This window comes from Salvelinus namaycush, chromosome 20 (assembly GCF_016432855.1).
Source record: "Salvelinus namaycush isolate Seneca chromosome 20, SaNama_1.0, whole genome shotgun sequence".
NCBI classification, from domain to species: Eukaryota; Metazoa; Chordata; class Actinopteri; order Salmoniformes; family Salmonidae; genus Salvelinus; species Salvelinus namaycush.
In genome coordinates this window covers 20,460,986-20,475,767 of record NC_052326.1, presented here as the reverse complement: position 1 = coordinate 20,475,767, position 14,782 = coordinate 20,460,986, and the positions used below count along the sequence as shown (strand labels likewise).

The following is a 14,782-nucleotide window of genomic DNA, read 5'->3' as shown; positions in this document are numbered from 1 at the left end:
TAGATTTAACTTTGGATTGGAGATGTTTTATGTGATTCTGGAAGGAGAGTTTACAGTCTAACCAGACACCTAGGTATTTGTAGTTATCCACATATTCTAAGTCAGAACCGTCCAGAGTAGTGATGCTGGACGGGCGGGCAGGTGCAGGCAGCGATCGGTTGAAGAGCATGCATTTAGTTTTACTTGTATTTAAGAGCAGTTGGAGGCCACGGAAGGTAGAGTTGTATGGTATTGAAGCTCGTCTGGAGGGTTGTTACCACAGTGTCCAAAGAAGGGCCAGAAGTATACCGAATGGTGTCGTCTGCGTAGAGGTGGATCAGAGACTCACCAGCAGCAAGAGCGACATCATTGATGTATACAGAGAAGAGATTCGGCCCGAGAATTGAACCCTGTGGCACCCCCATAGAGACTGCCAGAGGCCCATACAACAGGCCCTCAGATTTGACACACTGAATTCTGTCGGAGAAGTAGTTGGTGAACCAGGCGAGGCATTCATTTGAGAAACCAAGGCGGTTGAGTCTGCCCATGAGGATGTGGTGATTGACAGAGTCGAAAGCCTTGGCCAGGTCAATGAATACGGCTGCACAGTATTGTTTCTTATCGATGGCGGTTAAGATATCGTTTAGGACCTTGAGCGTGGCTGAGGTGCTCCCATGACCAGCTCTGAAACCAGATTGCATAGCGGAGAAGGTACGGTGGGATTCGAAATGGTCGGTGATCTGTTTGTTAACTTGGCTTTCGAAGACCTTAGAAAGGCAGGGTAGGATAGATATAGTTCTGTAGCAGTTTGGGTCAAGAGTGTGTCCCCCTTTGAAGAGGGGGATGAACGCAGCTGCTTTCCAATCTTTGGGAATCTCAGACGATACGAAAGAGAGGTTGAACAGGCTAGTAATAGGGGTTGAAACAATTCCGGCAGATAATTTTAGAAAGAAAGGGTCCAGATTGTCTAGCCAGGCTGATTTGTGGGGGTCCAGATTTTGCAGCTCTTTCAGAACATCAGCTGACTGGATTTGGGAGAAGGAGAAATGAGGAAGGCTTAGGCGAGTTGCTATGGGGGGTGCAGTGCTGTTGAACGGGGTAGAGGTAGCCAGGTGGAAAGCATGGCCAGCTTTAGAAAAATGCTTATTGAAATTCTCAATTATAGTGGATTTATCGGTGGTGACAGAGTTTCCTATCCTCAGTGCAGTGGGCAGCTGGGAGGAGGTGCTCTTATTCTCCATGGACTTTACAATGTCCCAGAACTTTTTTGAGTTTGTGTTGCAGGAAGCAAATTTCTGCTTGAAAAAGCTAGCCTTGGCTTTTCTAACTGCCTGTGTATATTGGTTTCTAACTTCCCTGAAAAGTTGCATTTCACGGGGGCTGTTCGATGCTAATGCAGAACGCCACAGGATGTTTTTGTGTTGGTTAAGGGCAGTCAGGTCTGGAGAGAACCAAGGGCTGTATCTGTTCTAATGGGGCATGCTTATTTAAGATGGTGAGGAAGGCATTTTTAAAGAATAACCAGGCATCCTCTACTGACGGGATGAGGTCAATATCCTTCCAGGATACCCGGGCCAGGTCAATTAGAATGGCCTGCTCGCTGAAGTGTTTCAGGGAGCGTTTGATAGTGATGAGTGGAGGTCGTTTGACCACTGACCCATTACGGATGCAGGCAATGAGGCAGTGATCGCTGAGATCTTGGTTGAAAACAGCAGAGGAGAATTTAGAGGGCAAGTTGGTTAGGATGATATCTATGAGGGTGCCCGTGTTTACGGCTTTGGGGTTGTACCTGGTAGGTTCATTGATAATTTGTGTGAGATTGAAGGCATCAAGCTTAGATTGTAGGATCGCCGGGGTGTTAAGCATGTCACAGTTTAGGTCACCTAGCAGCATGAGCTCTGAAGATAGATGGGGGGCAATCAGTTCACATATGGTATCCAGAGCACAGCTGGGGGCAGAGGGTGGTCTATAGCAGGCGGCATCGGTGAGAGACTTGTTTTTAGAGAGGTGGATTTTTAAAAGTAGAAGTTCAAATTGTTTGGGTACAGACCTGGATAGTAGGACAGATCTCTGCAGGCTATCTCTGCAGTAGATTGCAACACCGCCCCCTTTGGCCGTTCTATCTTGTCTGAAAATTTTGTAGTTAGGGATGTGAGATTTCAGAGTTATTGGTGGTCTTCCTAAGCCAGGATTCAGACACGGCTAAGACATCCGGGTTGGCAGAGTGTGCTAAAGCAGTGAATAAAACAAACTTAGGGAGGAGGCTTCTAATGTTAACATGCATGAAACCAAGGCTTTTACGGTTACAGAAGTCATCAAAAGAGAGCGCCTGGGGAATAGGAGTTGATCTAGGCACTGCATGGCCTGGATTCACCTCTACATCGCCAGAGGAACAGAGGAGGAGTAGGATAAGGGTACGGCTAAAAGCCATGAGAATTGGACGTCTAGGACGTCCGGAACAGAGAGTAAAAGGAGCAGGTTTCTGGGGGCGATAAAATAGATTCAAGGTATAATGTACAGACAAAGGTATGGTAGGATGTGAATACAGTGGAGGTAAACCTAGGCATTGAGTGATGATGAAAGAGATATTGTCTCTAGAAACATCATTGAAACCAGGTGATGTCATCGCATGTGTGGGTGGTGGAACTGAAGGGTTGGATAAGGTATAATGAGCAGGGCTAGAGGATCTACAGTGAAATAAGCCAATAAACACTAACCAGAACAGCAATAGACAAGGCATATTGACATTAACTTCTCTGGGATATGTGGGACAGTAGCGTCCCACTTGGCCAAAAGCCAGAAAAAATGTAGCACGCCAAATTCAAATATATTACTATAAAAATCAATCTTTCATGAAATCACACATGAAAGACACCAAATTAAAGCTAGACATGTTGTGAATCCAGCCAACATGTCTGATTTCAAAACGGATTTACGGGGAAAGCACACCAAACAATTATGTTAGCTCAGTACATAGCCACAGAAAAACACAGCCATTTTCCCAGCAAAAGATAGTAGTCACAAAAAGCAGAAATAGAGATTACTTTAATCACTAACCTTTGATGATCTTCATCAGATGACACTCATAGGACATCATGTTACACAATACATTTATGTTTTGTTCGATAATGTGCATATTTATATCCACAAATCTCGGTTTACATTGGCGCCATGTTCAGAAATGCCTCCAAAATATCCGGAGAAATTGCAGAGAGCCACGTCAAATAACAGAAATACTCATCATAAACTTTGATGAAAGATACATGTTTTACATATAATTAAAGATACACTTGTTCTTAATGCAACCGCTGTGTCAGATTTAAAAACAAAACGTTACGTAAAAAGCACACCATGCAATAATCTAAGACAGCGCTCAAACAACAACATTTCTCCGCCATGTTGGAGTCAACAGAAATACGAAATTACATCAGAAATATTCCCTTACCTTTGATTATCTTCATCAGAATGCACTCCCAGGAATCCTAGTTCGACAATAAATTGTTGTTTTGTTCGATAATGTCCATTACTTATGTCTAAGTAGCTACTTTTGCTAGCATGTTTAGTGTACATGTCCAAACGCTCGCGCAAATGCAGGCGAACTCGGACGAAAACTTCAAAAATGTATATAACAGGTCGAATAAACTGGTTAAACTAAGTAGAGAATCAATCTTCAGGATGTTGTTATCATATATATCCAATAACGTTCCAACCGGAGCATTCCTTCATGTCTGTAGAAGTTATGGAACGCAAGGCGATATCATGAGGAAAGCGCATGACCAGGAACTGTCAATCTGCCAGACCACTGACTCATTCCCCTCCCATCCGGCCCCACAACACAGCATAAGCTTCATTCCACGTTCTACAGACTGTTGACATCTAGTGGAAGGCGTAGGAAGTGCAAACAGATCCATATCTTACAAGAAATTGAATCGGCGATGAGTTGAACATTGACCAGTCTCAGAATTCTCACTTCCTGTTTGGATTTTTTCTCAGGTTTTTGCCTGCCATATGAGTTCTGTTATACTCACAGACATCATTCAAACAGTTATAGAAACTTCAGAGTGTTTTATATCCAATAGTAATAATAATATGCATATATTAGCATCTAGGACAGAGTAGGAGGCAGTTCACTATGGGCACGCAATTCATCCAAAAGTGAAAATGCTGCCCCCTATCATAAAGAAGTTAAGGAGAGGCATGCTTAGTCAAGTGATCATAAGGGACCAGTGAGTAGTGAGGTTGGTTGGGGTCACGGCGATTCAGACAGCTAGCCGAGCCATGGGTAGCAAGCTAGCAGAAGATGGAGGTCTGATTTTTGCCACCCCGTGCGTTTACGTCGGTAAATTAGTGGGGTTCCGTGTGGTAGAAGGGACCAATCCAATTGTCAAAATAGTTATAGTTATAGTGGCCCAAGAAGATTGTTCGATAGACCTGTTCAGATAGCAGCCGATATGCTCAAGACAGCTAACGATTAGCGGCCCGCAGTTAGCAGATGGGCGTTCAGGTTACGTCGCGATAGAGGGGCCAGTTGAATAACTCCCTCGGGCAGATAACGTCGGAAGGCCCGGTGGGGCTCCGCATCAGCAGTAAAACAGGTCCGGATAGGTGATTGTAGCCCAGGAGTGGCTGATGGAACTCTTCAGCTGGCTAGCTCCGGGATAATTGGTGTTTGCTCCGGAATCGACGTTAGCCAATAGTCACTCGGATAGCAGCTAGTTAGCTGCAAGATCCAGGTGTAAATGTCTAGAGCTTGCGGTAGAAATCCGGGGATATGGAGAGAAAATAGGTCAGGTATGCTCTGGTCTGAGTCGCGTTGTACAAAACTGGCGATAGCTTTCCGAGCTAAAGGATAGCTGATGACCGCTAGCCATGGTTAGCTGAATACTAACGTTAGCTAGAGAGCTGGCTACCTTCTTATGCTTATGTTGTGGATTTCAGATACGAGGTGAATAATACTTTTGAAAAAAACAGATCCCCACCACATTTGGTGAGGCGGGTTGCAGGAGAGTGTTTTGAAGTTGAGTTTTTAGAAAAAAATATATAAAAAGATATGCGAAGAAAAAGATAAAAAGATATAAAATATATAAACACGGGACAAGACGAGGACAAAGGACGTCTGACTGCCACGCCATCTTGGAAAGTAAACCAACCAGTAAATAACAAACATCAAATCACAACCCTCAATAAACAGCTTGTTTGTTAATGAGAATGATCTCAGAGAAAATCACAGAATGCTATGTTTAACGATCACACGTTCTCAGACAGTTCTGTATTTCTAATGGTAATGTACAATGTTTGTGACTCTGACTCTCTTTTTCTCTCTCTCTCTCTCTCTCTCTCTCTCTCTCTCTCTCTCTCTCTCTCTCTCTCTCTCTCTCTCTAGGTTAAAACATGCCAACATTGTCTCCCTGGAGGACATCTTTGAGAGTAAATCTCACCTCTACCTGGTTATGCAGCTGTGAGTGATCCTGCAGGCTTTATTACCTGCCTCTTTTTTCTCTCTCTGTCCTCCTTCTACCCATGTTACCCCTTTCTGTCCCTCAACCAACTCACTCTCTGCCTTGTGAAGAGGCAGCCTTCAGTTTGAAAACTTTCAAGATTATTCCTCCGCAATGTATGTGTGTTTGCGTGTGTGTATTAGACTCCCTGCCTGCGCTGTCTCCCACCGGTTCTCCAATAATTACTCTCTGGGCTCAGGGGCCTTTCTGTTGACTGATCCCAACAGAAGTCAAGTCACAGACTGCCCCCCACCCACACACACACACACTCAGCATCGTGCCTGCTGACAACCACTGGGGAATGAATATGCCCTACACCTGCAGCCTCTTTGCCCCCCACCCATCTCTCTTCCTGAAATGTCAGAAGGTGGAGCGAGTGAGAGACAGAGAGAAAGAGTGGTGTGTGAGAGAGATAGAGATTGCTTTTACGGTTGAAAACAGTGGGTGGTGAGATGAAGGGGGGGGGGGGTTGTGTTCACTTTAGCAACACTGCTGTAAAGGCAGTCAGATTTAACCAAAAAACAGTTGGGGGTTCGCACGAATAAAAATCTCCTTTATCTCTCTCTTTCTTCCCCTCCTTCCCTCCTCTCTCTCTCCCTCCTTCTCTGTCTCTTTCTTCCCCTCCTTCCCTCCTCTCTCTCTCCCTCCTTCTCTGTCTCTTTCTCTCTCCCTCCCTCGTTCTCTGTCTCTTTCTCTCTCCCTCCCTCGTTCTCTGTCTCTTTCTCTCTCCCTCCTTCTCCGTCTCTTTCTATCTCTCCGTCTCTTTCTAGCTCTCCTTCTCTTTCTATCTCTCCGTCTCTTTCTAGCTTTCTGTCTCTTTCTAGCTCTCCGTCTCTTTCTAGCTCTCCGTCTCTTTCTAGCTCTCCGTCTCTTTCTAGCTCTCCCTCTCTCTCTCTCGCTCTCCATCCATCCATCCATCCATCTCTCTCTCTCAATTAAATTAAATTCGCTTTATTGGCATGACGTAACAATGTACATACATATTGCCAAAGCTTATTTTGGATATATACAATATAAAAATAAATAAAATGAGAATCAAAATTGTCAATAACCATACATTCAAGAATAACAATAAGCATACAGTAGAGTACATGTGCAGGTTGATTGGTCTGTCAGACACTGTCCCTCAACAATGTAGTGCACTGCCAACCCACAGCTCTCTGCGTCCTCCCCCAACAAGACGGGTAGCCTATCCTCATCAGCGAGGTCTTTGAAACCTTGAATAAGGGTTTCAAATTTGGGAAAATGACACTCTAATTGTTTTATATTTTTTACGTTTTGTCAGGAAATGCAGCTCCGTCTCAGGTTCTGCTGTTGTGCAGTGGTTGCACAGCCTTTCCTCTACAAGGAGCCAGGTTTTCCTGTGTCTACCCTTCTCAATGGCAAGGCTGTGCTCACTGAGCCTGTACTTTGTCAAGGTTTTTCTAAGGTTTTGATCAGTAACCATGGTCAAATATTTAGCCACGGTGTACTGTCGATTTATGGCCAGATAGCACTGTATTTTGCTTTGTGTTTGTGCTTGTGTTTCCCAATAAGCAATGTAGTTTTGTTTTGACTGTGTTGTAATTTGGTTTATTCTGATTGATTGGATGTTCTGGTCCTGAGGCTTCAGTGTGTTAGTAGAACAGGTTTGTGAACTCAGCCCCAGGACCAGATGGATGAGGGGACTCTTTTCTTTGTTCAGCTCTTGGCATTGCAGGGCTTGCTAATGATATGAGAGGGGGGTCACTGTATTTTAGATGTTTCCAAAACTTAATTGCTCTTTTTTGAGTTTTTATTAATAGTGGATATTGGCCTAATTCTGCCCTGCTTGCATTGTTTGTAGCTTTCCTCTGGACATGTAGGAGAATCGTACAGAACTCTGCATGCAGGGTTTCAATGGGGTGTTTGTCCCATTTGATGAAATCTTGTTTTGCAAGTGGACCCCACACCTCGCTGCTATAAAGTGCAATTGGTTCAATGATATATTCAATTAGATTTAGACAAATTTTAATAGGTATTTCAATTTGAATTGGCTTTTTAATGGCGTAGAATGCCCTGCGTACTTTTTCTCTCAGTTCATTCACTGCCTCATTAAGGTGTCCAGTTGAGCTTATTTTTAAACCTAAGTAATTGTAGTGTGTACAGTACTCTATATATTTTGTACCAATTGAGAACTTTTGTCTAATTCCCTGAGATATGGATCTTCTCTGGAAAATCATTATTTTAGTCTTTTTGGGGTTTACTGCCAGGTCCCAGGTCTGGCAGTACTGCTCTAGCAGGTCCAGGCTCTGCTGTAGGCCATGTGCTGTGGGTGACAGCAGGCATAGGTCATCTGCAAAGAGTAGGCATTTAACTTCTGAATCGTTGAGACTAACACCAGGGGCTGAGGATTTTTCTAGAATAGTGGCCAATTCGTTGATGTAAATATGGAAGAGTGCAGGGCTCAGATTGCAACCCTGACGAAGGCCCCGCCCCTGGTTAAAGAATTCTGTTATTTTGTTGCCAATTGTAATGCTGCACGTATTTCCAGTATACATTGATTTAATTATGTCATATGTTTTACCCCCTACACCACTTTCAATAACTTTGTAGAACAGTCCTGTATGCCAAATATAATCAAATGCTTTTTGGAAGTCGAAAAAGCAAGCATATATTTTGGTATTATTTTGGTGGACATGTTTATCTATCAGGGTGTGTAGGGTGTAAATATGATCAGTGGTGCGATGTTTTGGTGTAAATCCAATTTGGCTTTTACTCAAGACACTGTGCTTATTAAGGAAGTTTAGAACTCTTACATTTATAATTCTACAGAAACCTTCCCCAGGTTACTGTTCACACAAATGCCTCTGTAATTGTTAGGGTCAAATTTGTCTCCGTTCTTAAAGATTGGGGTTATGAGTCCTTGATTCCAGATGTCAGGGAAATAACCTACACTCAGGATCAAATTAAACAGTTTTAATATAGCCAATTGAAATTTTGCACTAGTAAGTTTGAGCATCTCATTTAGGATGCCATCAGGTCTGCATGCTTTTTTAAATTTGAGAGCCTGAAGTTTCTTATAGAGCTCCTGGTCAGTAATTGGGGAGTCCAATGGATCTATCTATCTATCTATCTATCTATCTATCTATCTATCTATCTATCTATCTATCTATCTATCTATCTATCTCTCTCTCTCTCTCTCTCTCTCTCTCTCTCTCTCTCTCTCTCTCTCTCTCTCTCTCTCTCTCTCTCTCTCTCTCTCTCTCTCTCTCTCTCTCTTTCTCTTTCTCTTTCTCTTTCTCTCTTTCTCTTTTCTCTTTCTCTCTCCTCTTTCTCTTTCTCTCTCCTCTTTCTCTTTCTCTTTCTCTCTCCTCTTTCTCTTTCTCTTTCTCTCTCTTTCTCTTTCTCTTTCTCTCTCCTCTTTCTATTTCTCTTTCTCTCTCCTCTTTCTCTTTCTCTCTCCTCTTTCTATTTCTCTCTTCTCTTTCTCTCTCCTCTTTCTCTTTCTCTCTCCTCTTTCTATTTCTCTCTTCTCTTTCTCTCTCCTCTTTCTCTTTCTCTCTTCTCTTTCTCTTTCTCTCTCCTCTTTCTCTTTCTCTCTTCTCTTTCTCTCTCCTCTTTCTCTTTCTCTCTCCTCTTTCTCTTTCTCTCTCCTCTTTCTCTTTCTCTCCTCTTTCTCTTTCTCTCTCCTCTTTCTCTCTCCTCTTTCTCTTTCTCTCTCCTCTTTCTCTCCTCTTTCTCTTTCTCTCTTCTCTTTCTCTCCTCTTTCTCTTTCTCTCTCCTCTTTCTCTTTCTCTTTTCTCTTTTCTCTTTTCTCTTTTCTCTCTCCTCTTTCTCTCTCCTCTTTCTCTCTTTCTTTCTTTCTTTCTCTTTCTCTCTCCTCTTTCTCTTTCTCTCTCCTCTTTCTCTTTCTCTCTCCTCTTTCTCTCTCCTCTTTCTCTTTCTCTCTCCTCTTTCTCTCCTCTTTCTCTTTCTCTCTTCTCTTTCTCTCCTCTTTCTCTTTCTCTCTCCTCTTTCTCTTTCTCTTTTCTCTTTTCTCTTTTCTCTTTTCTCTCTCCTCTTTCTCTCTCCTCTTTCTCTCTTTCTTTCTTTCTTTCTCTTTCTCTCTCCTCTTTCTCTTTCTCTCTCCTCTTTCTCTTTCTCTCTCCTCTTTCTCTCTCCTCTTTCTCTTTCTCTCTCCTCTTTCTCTTTCTCTCTCCTCTTTCTCTTTCTCTCTCCTCTTTCTCTTTCTCTCTTCTCTTTCTCTCCTCTTTCTCTTTCTCTCTCCTCTTTCTCTCCTCTTTCTCTCTCCTCTTTCTCTTTCTCTCTCCTCTTTCTCTTTCTCTCTCCTCTTTCTCTCTCCTCTTTCTCTTTCTCTCTCCTCTTTCTCTTTCTCTCCTCTTTCTCTTTCTCTCTTCTCTTTCTCTCCTCTTTCTCTTTCTCTCTCCTCTTTCTCTTTCTCTTTTCTCTTTTCTCTTTTCTCTCTCCTCTTTCTCTCTCCTCTTTCTCTCTCCTCTTTCTCTCTCCTCTTTCTCTTTCTCTCTCCTCTTTCTCTTTCTCTCTCCTCTTTCTCTTTCTCCTCTTTCTCTTTCTCTTTCTCTCTCCTCTTTCTCTTTCTCTCTCCTCTTTCTCTCTCCTCTTTCTCTTTCTCTTTCTCTCTCCTCTTTCTCTTTCTCTCTCCTCTTTCTCTCTCTGGGAGGCAGCATGAAATGACTTTAGCTTGTTGTTGGAGCCGAAACACAAAGAGCAGTGGTGGGTTTATCTAGGAAGAAGCAATGCCTCCACCTAGTGGTGATGTAGGCTTATACCAGGAAGTTAGATGGACATACATAGCAGGTGTACATCAGACGCCTTCCTCCTCTCTGTCCAGGGTGTCTGGTGGGGAGCTGTTTGACAGGATAGTGGAGAAGGGCTTTTACACAGAGAAAGATGCCAGCAAGCTCATCCAGCAGATCCTGGACGCTGTCAAATACCTCCATGACATGGGCATCGTACACCGCGACCTGAAGGTGAGCCTGGGTTAGGGGTCAAGGGTCAGGTGGTGTGTATAACAGTGAAAGAGGAGATTTCAGTGTTTAACACTGGAGTCAGTTACCTTCTTCTTTCTGTCCAATGACTGAATAGTCACAAGACTGGATGTATGATAGCCACTCTATAGGATGAAGACACCAGGTGTGCCATGAAAATTGTAGCTTTGAATTTCAACCATTTTGCGATTAGTGTATTACAAATTACTAGAGGTTTAAGGATGACCTTATAGTATGGAACATGTTTGTTGCCTAGACACATGATGCCTTTGTCCCAATCATACTTCAGTGCCTTTAAATTAGATTAATTATCTTTACTCCTCTAATGAGATAATTTGTTTACAGGCAGTTCAGCAGTGTGTAAACTGATTGATCATTAGTTTGAATAACAAATTATTTCCCCAGTTTGTGTGTGTCTGTTTATAAAATGTTAGTGAACAATAAAGTTGATTGAATTCTCTGTCTTCTTTTCCAGCCGGAGAACCTTCTGTACTACAGCATGGAAGAGGACTCTAAGATCATGATCAGTGACTTTGGCCTGTCGAAGATCGAGGGATCTGGAAGTGTCATGTCCACAGCCTGCGGAACACCAGGATACGTCGGTAAGGAGGACTGGTACTGACCAGTACATGCCTTTGTGTGTGTCTGTCTATGTTTCAAGAGCATGATTTCTATGATTTAGGGCTCTTTTCTATCTGTATTGCGGAAATCCAGCATTTTAGCGTGGTTTAAATTGAAAGGCATTGTTCCCGCGTTAGCGGAGACTGCACTCACTGTAAACGGTTCAATAGGAAATTACCTTTACATTTATAGCGCTACAATCACTTCAGCAATACAGATTGAAAAGAGCCCTCTGTTTTGAGAGCAAGCGCACACCCAGTGATCATGTCAGGCTATATGTGTAATGATGCTGATGAAAACACTGCTCTCGTATCGTTGGCAGCCCCTGAAGTGTTGGCCCAGAAACCCTACAGCAAGGCGGTGGACTGTTGGTCAATCGGTGTCATCGCCTACATCCTGTGAGTCATGGGGTTGGACTGGCTCTTTCACTTCAGTCCTTCTCCTACCAGTCTTACTGTGTTACACTAGTTTCCACTTCATTGTTTTCAACAATCAACTCATTCCCTAACTCTCACATGATGCCTTTGTGCTCTTATTCTGACGCAGTTTGTGTGGATACCCTCCATTCTATGACGAGAACGACGCCAAGCTTTTTGAGCAGATTCTGAAGGCTGAATATGAGTTTGACTCTCCTTACTGGGACGATATCTCTGACTCAGGTCCAGTAGACCTATGTTGTCATTGTTAGTTCTGTTTGTCAGCAGTTTCATATTATTGGAAATGACTTACCTTGGTTTTGGGGTTTGTTATGGTTTGAGTGTTCCTGCCAAGCTGTCAGTGTGTGTGATGGGATTAACCATAATACACTCACTGGCCATAGAACAATCACTGAGGCCCTGTGAGATCACCATTACATAGAGCTCTGGGGGTCATGGTACAGTACATAGTCCTGTGGGGAGTTTCTGAAGTCAGGCCAAAGGCATGTGGCCAGTTTATGTATTTTACTGTCAAGTCAGTCTGGACAGTGTTTCTGCTGCAGTGAAGCTCCTTTTACTGTTGTAGCCTAGGAGTCTATGTATGCTTCAGCTACCTTTTTATTCTGTGTAAGTAGCATCATTAGATATATCTAATGTATGTTTCAAAAAAGACATTGCCTTTGAGTTAAATATATGACTTTTCATTCTGTGTTTTCAGCCAAAGACTTCATAGTCCACTTGATGGAGAAGGACCCCAGGATACGCTACACATGTGACCAGGCTCTGCAGCACCCCTGGTAGTGCACACCATCTTCTCCGTCAATACACACACAACACGACTTTATCATGTCGAGAATAATCAACTAAATGTGTACTTTTGCCAAGTGTTCACCTGTTCTTGTGACAACCAGCAGAAGTTGTCCCCTCATGTCTTTCTCTGTCCCTCAGGATCGCTGGTGACACCGCTCTAGATAAGAACATCCATGAGTCTGTCAGTGCTCAGATCAGGAAGAACTTTGCCAAGAGCAAGTGGAGGGTGAGTTACTTTTTTTGGTCCTCGTCAAAATGCAAATACATTTTTGCTGGTGTGCTGTGTTTAGTATATTAGTAAAATACTAAAGATCCTGCAGTATTCAGCGGACTATTATTAAGTCAGTACAGTTGTTATGGCATTTATCATTTATCACTTTTCAAAATTCTGAAAAATGTTCTGCCCTGCAGCAAGCGTTTAATGCCACGTCGGTGGTGCGTCACATGAGGCGTCTGCAGCTGGGCACCAGTCAGGAGTCCACCAGTCAGACCACCCTGTCCAGCCCTCTCAGAGCCCACCTGCTGCTGTCTGAGGCCACAGAAACAGAGGACACCACCGGTCAGTGGGTCAAAGCACCGCCACACCACACAAGTTAGGACTATTCAAGTGTAGCAAAACTTATTTGAATCTGTGGAGACACGACTTGATATTGTGAAAAATACTTAATTTTGCTGTTCTGTTTTGTTCATTCATCCTCAGTGGGTCTTGTTGCTAGGTACAGTATGTTTCCAGAAAATAACCAGTCCCTTTCACAGTGTATTAGGCTCAGGATTACGCACGTCTCAAAACACTGTCTCACTCAGTAACACTTTGATATGTAATCCTTGCCTAGTTTCCAGGCTGAAAAAGGCTAATAAGAAGCAGATTTGTAGTGTAGAAGAGTTTTCAGATCTATGTGTGGTGATCATCCTCTCTCTCTCTCTGTGTTCCAGAGTCTCCGTGTGAGGGGGGCTGCTCCCAGAGTGCTGATGGGGGGGCGGAGCGCGACCACCTCTCCAACTGCACCTACCGCTGCCATCCAACCAGCCGGGTCTGATCCCTGCTCACCCAGGCCACGCGAGGCCAACCAATGACTTTCCCATTTACCTCTGGAGACCAGAGAACTCCCTTGTCTGGCCAGAAATACAGAGTTGTTCCAGCAACCCGCCACCAGGAGGGGCAGGCAGGTTATGAATCCAGGGTGGGGAGGAGGGAGGAGGGAGGAGGGACTCGATGTCAACAGAGGAGGTAATTTGAACGGATTGGGTGAGAGCGGAGGATGAGATGAGAGGGGAGAGGAGAGGAAAGGAAAGGAGGAGAACATTGAGAAAGAGAGGTGTGGTGCCCAGAATAATCCTGGCTCATATATTTTGGTAGCGGGACAGAGCTTGGACAGGGTTTTACTCATCCTTTTGAAATGTGCGTCTGCTTTTTATATCTCTGCATTTATGTGCATGGTGTTTTCTATCTTCATTGTCTTTCCACTTTGACAGAATCCACGGATGATATCTGCATGATGAGGTGACAGGTCCCCTTGCATGTTGGCAGCAGGTGTTTTATAGCGTGAAGAGTCTATTGCAAAATCGTGTATGGTGGTAATCATTATGTTATAGTTCCTGTACTGCAGATACACATCTTTATGACCTTAATGAATTTAGTCCTTCAGCATTACATTTGTATGGCTTTGTTGTATCTTAATATTCTTTTTATATATAAATGTAGCCGTAGATGCATTCACCTAATACCACATCTGGATAATCAATGTGAGAATAGTCCATCCATTGGGCTAGTATACGGTAGACCCAGCATTTAGCTAGATCTGTTCTTTCTTTCTTCTTTTTTTTCTCAGCATGGTTGTGTTTCACAACTGTACGTTTGTAGTTGTGCTCCCACCCCAGGCTTGTAACAAAAGAAGGCTTTCTGATTTTAACAAATTCAGCACAGGGACTTCTTCTCTATGGTGCCTTTAGAACAGTATCAAATGTTTATTTTCTGGTGGCTTTTAGAAATCTGAAGATACATTTCTATATCTCTGCACAGTTGAAGGAGCATTAGCGACTATTTCATTTCTATAATTGTATGTTTGTATATATTTCAATGTGGCAATTCTATCGTTAAATACAGACTTTCACCTCGGTCCAGATCTGTCCAGATCGCTTTTCCAGTTGAGAAGTGTAATACACAGCCATTCCTCTTAGTACTAGTTAATACTTCATTTTTTCAAGCCTTTGTATCTGTACAGAGAGAACTTGAATTAAAGAATGTAAATATACATCTCATTGTCTCACCTCATCATTTCTTCTCTCTCACTCATCATAATTAAGCAATAAGGCACAAGGGGGTCTGGTATATGGCCAATATACCGCGGCTATGGGCTGTTCCCTGCACGACGCAACGCAGAGTGCCTGGATACAGCCCTTAGCCGTGGTATATTGGCCATACAGTATACCACAAACCCCCGCGGTGCCTTATTGCCTAGCAAGGTAATTAGAGTAGTAAAAATAAACGTTT

The 14,782-nt window shown here is 43.2% G+C and overlaps 1 protein-coding gene across 1 annotated transcript in view; it reads left to right on the top strand.

Moving 5' to 3' along the window:
- LOC120065109 (calcium/calmodulin-dependent protein kinase type 1-like) overlaps window positions 1-14,548 on the top strand; it is a 94,861-nt gene extending 80,313 nt beyond the window's left edge. Inside the window, exons 4-12 of the mRNA XM_039015835.1 lie at window positions 5,363-5,437; window positions 10,288-10,426; window positions 10,920-11,046; window positions 11,388-11,463; window positions 11,612-11,724; window positions 12,200-12,278; window positions 12,430-12,517; window positions 12,703-12,850; window positions 13,225-14,548. Of these exons, the coding sequence (XP_038871763.1) occupies window positions 5,363-5,437; window positions 10,288-10,426; window positions 10,920-11,046; window positions 11,388-11,463; window positions 11,612-11,724; window positions 12,200-12,278; window positions 12,430-12,517; window positions 12,703-12,850; window positions 13,225-13,328 (949 nt within the window). The 3' untranslated portion in view covers window positions 13,329-14,548. The remainder of the gene's footprint in view (window positions 1-5,362; window positions 5,438-10,287; window positions 10,427-10,919; window positions 11,047-11,387; window positions 11,464-11,611; window positions 11,725-12,199; window positions 12,279-12,429; window positions 12,518-12,702; window positions 12,851-13,224) is intronic.
- The last annotated feature ends 234 nt before the right edge of the window (window positions 14,549-14,782 follow it).